The 1,714-nt window shown below is 53.3% G+C and overlaps 1 protein-coding gene across 1 annotated transcript in view; it reads right to left on the bottom strand.

The window, feature by feature from the left end:
• The window catches only part of LOC103460316 (kinesin-like protein KIF1C), a 42,654-nt gene that overhangs the window by 18,438 nt on the left and 22,502 nt on the right, over positions 1 to 1,714 (bottom strand). The window contains exons 3-8 of the mRNA XM_008402418.2: positions 1,571 to 1,647; positions 1,375 to 1,453; positions 1,183 to 1,283; positions 1,047 to 1,112; positions 792 to 970; positions 8 to 119 (exon numbers count right to left, since the gene is read on the bottom strand). Coding sequence (XP_008400640.1) covers positions 8 to 119; positions 792 to 970; positions 1,047 to 1,112; positions 1,183 to 1,283; positions 1,375 to 1,453; positions 1,571 to 1,647 — 614 coding nt within the window. The remainder of the gene's footprint in view (positions 1 to 7; positions 120 to 791; positions 971 to 1,046; positions 1,113 to 1,182; positions 1,284 to 1,374; positions 1,454 to 1,570; positions 1,648 to 1,714) is intronic.

Raw genomic sequence — 1,714 nt, 5'->3', positions numbered from 1 at the left:
GACCCACCTTCTCTGTGTCCAGGCTGGTCATCTGGTCTCGGCGCTTCTGGGTGAAGACGATGGTGAAGACGGCGTGCGACCTGGACGACGTCTCGTTCATGTTGGTGGCAGCAACCGTCCTGCAATCAGTAATCAATACATTACTGATAATCAATCAGGTGGTTTCAGACATCAGATTTCTGTTTCTGCATCGCCTGTCATGGAAAAACTAATTTAATATTTAAGGATAAACTCAGTAGAAAAGATCCCAGCTGGTGACCAGATCTCCCAGTGATCCCAGTGATCCCAGATCTCCCAGTAGACGACATCCCAGATCAGAGCCTGAAGCTCAGAGAAATGACCAGAAACTAAACAGTCTCTGGTTTTAGACTCTACAGGTTTTAGTTAGCAGGTTAAAGGTCATAGCAGGATAATTATAATGAGTAAAAATACCCAGAATGCTCAGCGGCACAAACACTTCAGGCAGAGTCGATGTGGTCCAAACACATCGATACYGTCCTTCTAATCTACTGGAGGGAGCAGCATCAATGGTCCAGTCAAAGTCCACATTGTATTAGCATTAGCATTAGCGTTCACTAAACACCATGTTGTTGTAGCCTTAGCTAACCAGCCTGTTGCTGTAGCAGCTAATGTTTATGTTCAGGGCAGCTAATGCTTCAGCTAGCTTCCACTGGTTTTCATTTGGTTTCTGTCGTCCTGCTGGACGTCCCGGACCCGGTCTGACTGAACTCCAGCCCTAATCCAGCCGGGTCCAGAAGGTCCCGGCCCACAGAGGTCCCGCTCCGACTGACCGGGCTTTGTTGCCTTCGTCCATCAGCTCCCGGATGTCGGTGAATCCGGTGACGGCCAGTTTGGACAGGTCCTCCACGTACGGGCCCAGGATGGGATGCTCYCGGACTCGCAGGGATCCCTGWGACGTCGGGTTGAGCAGATCCCGGACCCGCTCACAGTAGATCTCCATGTAGGACACCTGCAGGYGGGACGAGGCGTGGGACCGGTCAGAGTCCGCTCAGGGAGAGCAGGAAGGGGACGGAGACGGCGCTTACCTCCGCTGAGTAGGTCAGGTCTGGGTCCATGTTCTGACCCGTCCTCTGGAACAGGTCCTCACACAGCTGAGGGCAGAGACACATCGGGCTCAGACGGAGTGGACCCGGTTCTGGGACACATGCAGAGGACACCAACCTGGGGGATGATCCCCTCCTGCCCCGGCTCCTGCTTTCCCATCATGGTGTAGCTTTTTCCCGCTCCGGTCTGACCGTAAGCAAATATGCACACATTGTATCCTGGAAGACACCAACCACACCGGATCAGAACCGCTCGACCCGACCCGACAGAACCCGCTGGAGGAGGATCCGCTGACACCAGACGTCTCACCTTCGAAGGCGTGCAGCAGCATCTCCTCCCCGATGTCCTTATAAACCTGCTTCTGAGACGCAAAGTTCTCATCTTCAGGCTGCAGGAACACAAACACAAGCTGCTGTTGCTGCAGAGTGTGTGTGTGTGTGTGTGTGTGTGTGTGTGTGTGTGTGTGTGTGTGTGTGCGTGTGTGTGTGTGTGTGTGTGTTGTTACCGTGGTGTGTGACCAGTAGGAATAGTCGAATGTGAAGGTCTTGGCTCCATCTTTGGGCTGTTTGGGGTTAGAGATGCCTGGAAGCAGAGAGAACATGAAGACAGGAGGTCAGAGACAGTTTCAGGATGAGGACATCCGTCGGGT

The sequence above is a fragment of the Poecilia reticulata genome, unplaced genomic scaffold, assembly GCF_000633615.1.
Source record: "Poecilia reticulata strain Guanapo unplaced genomic scaffold, Guppy_female_1.0+MT scaffold_224, whole genome shotgun sequence".
NCBI lineage: Eukaryota > Metazoa > Chordata > Actinopteri > Cyprinodontiformes > Poeciliidae > Poecilia > Poecilia reticulata.
The sequence above is the reverse complement of the archived record's forward strand: the minus strand, read 5'-3'. Positions and strand labels throughout refer to the sequence as shown.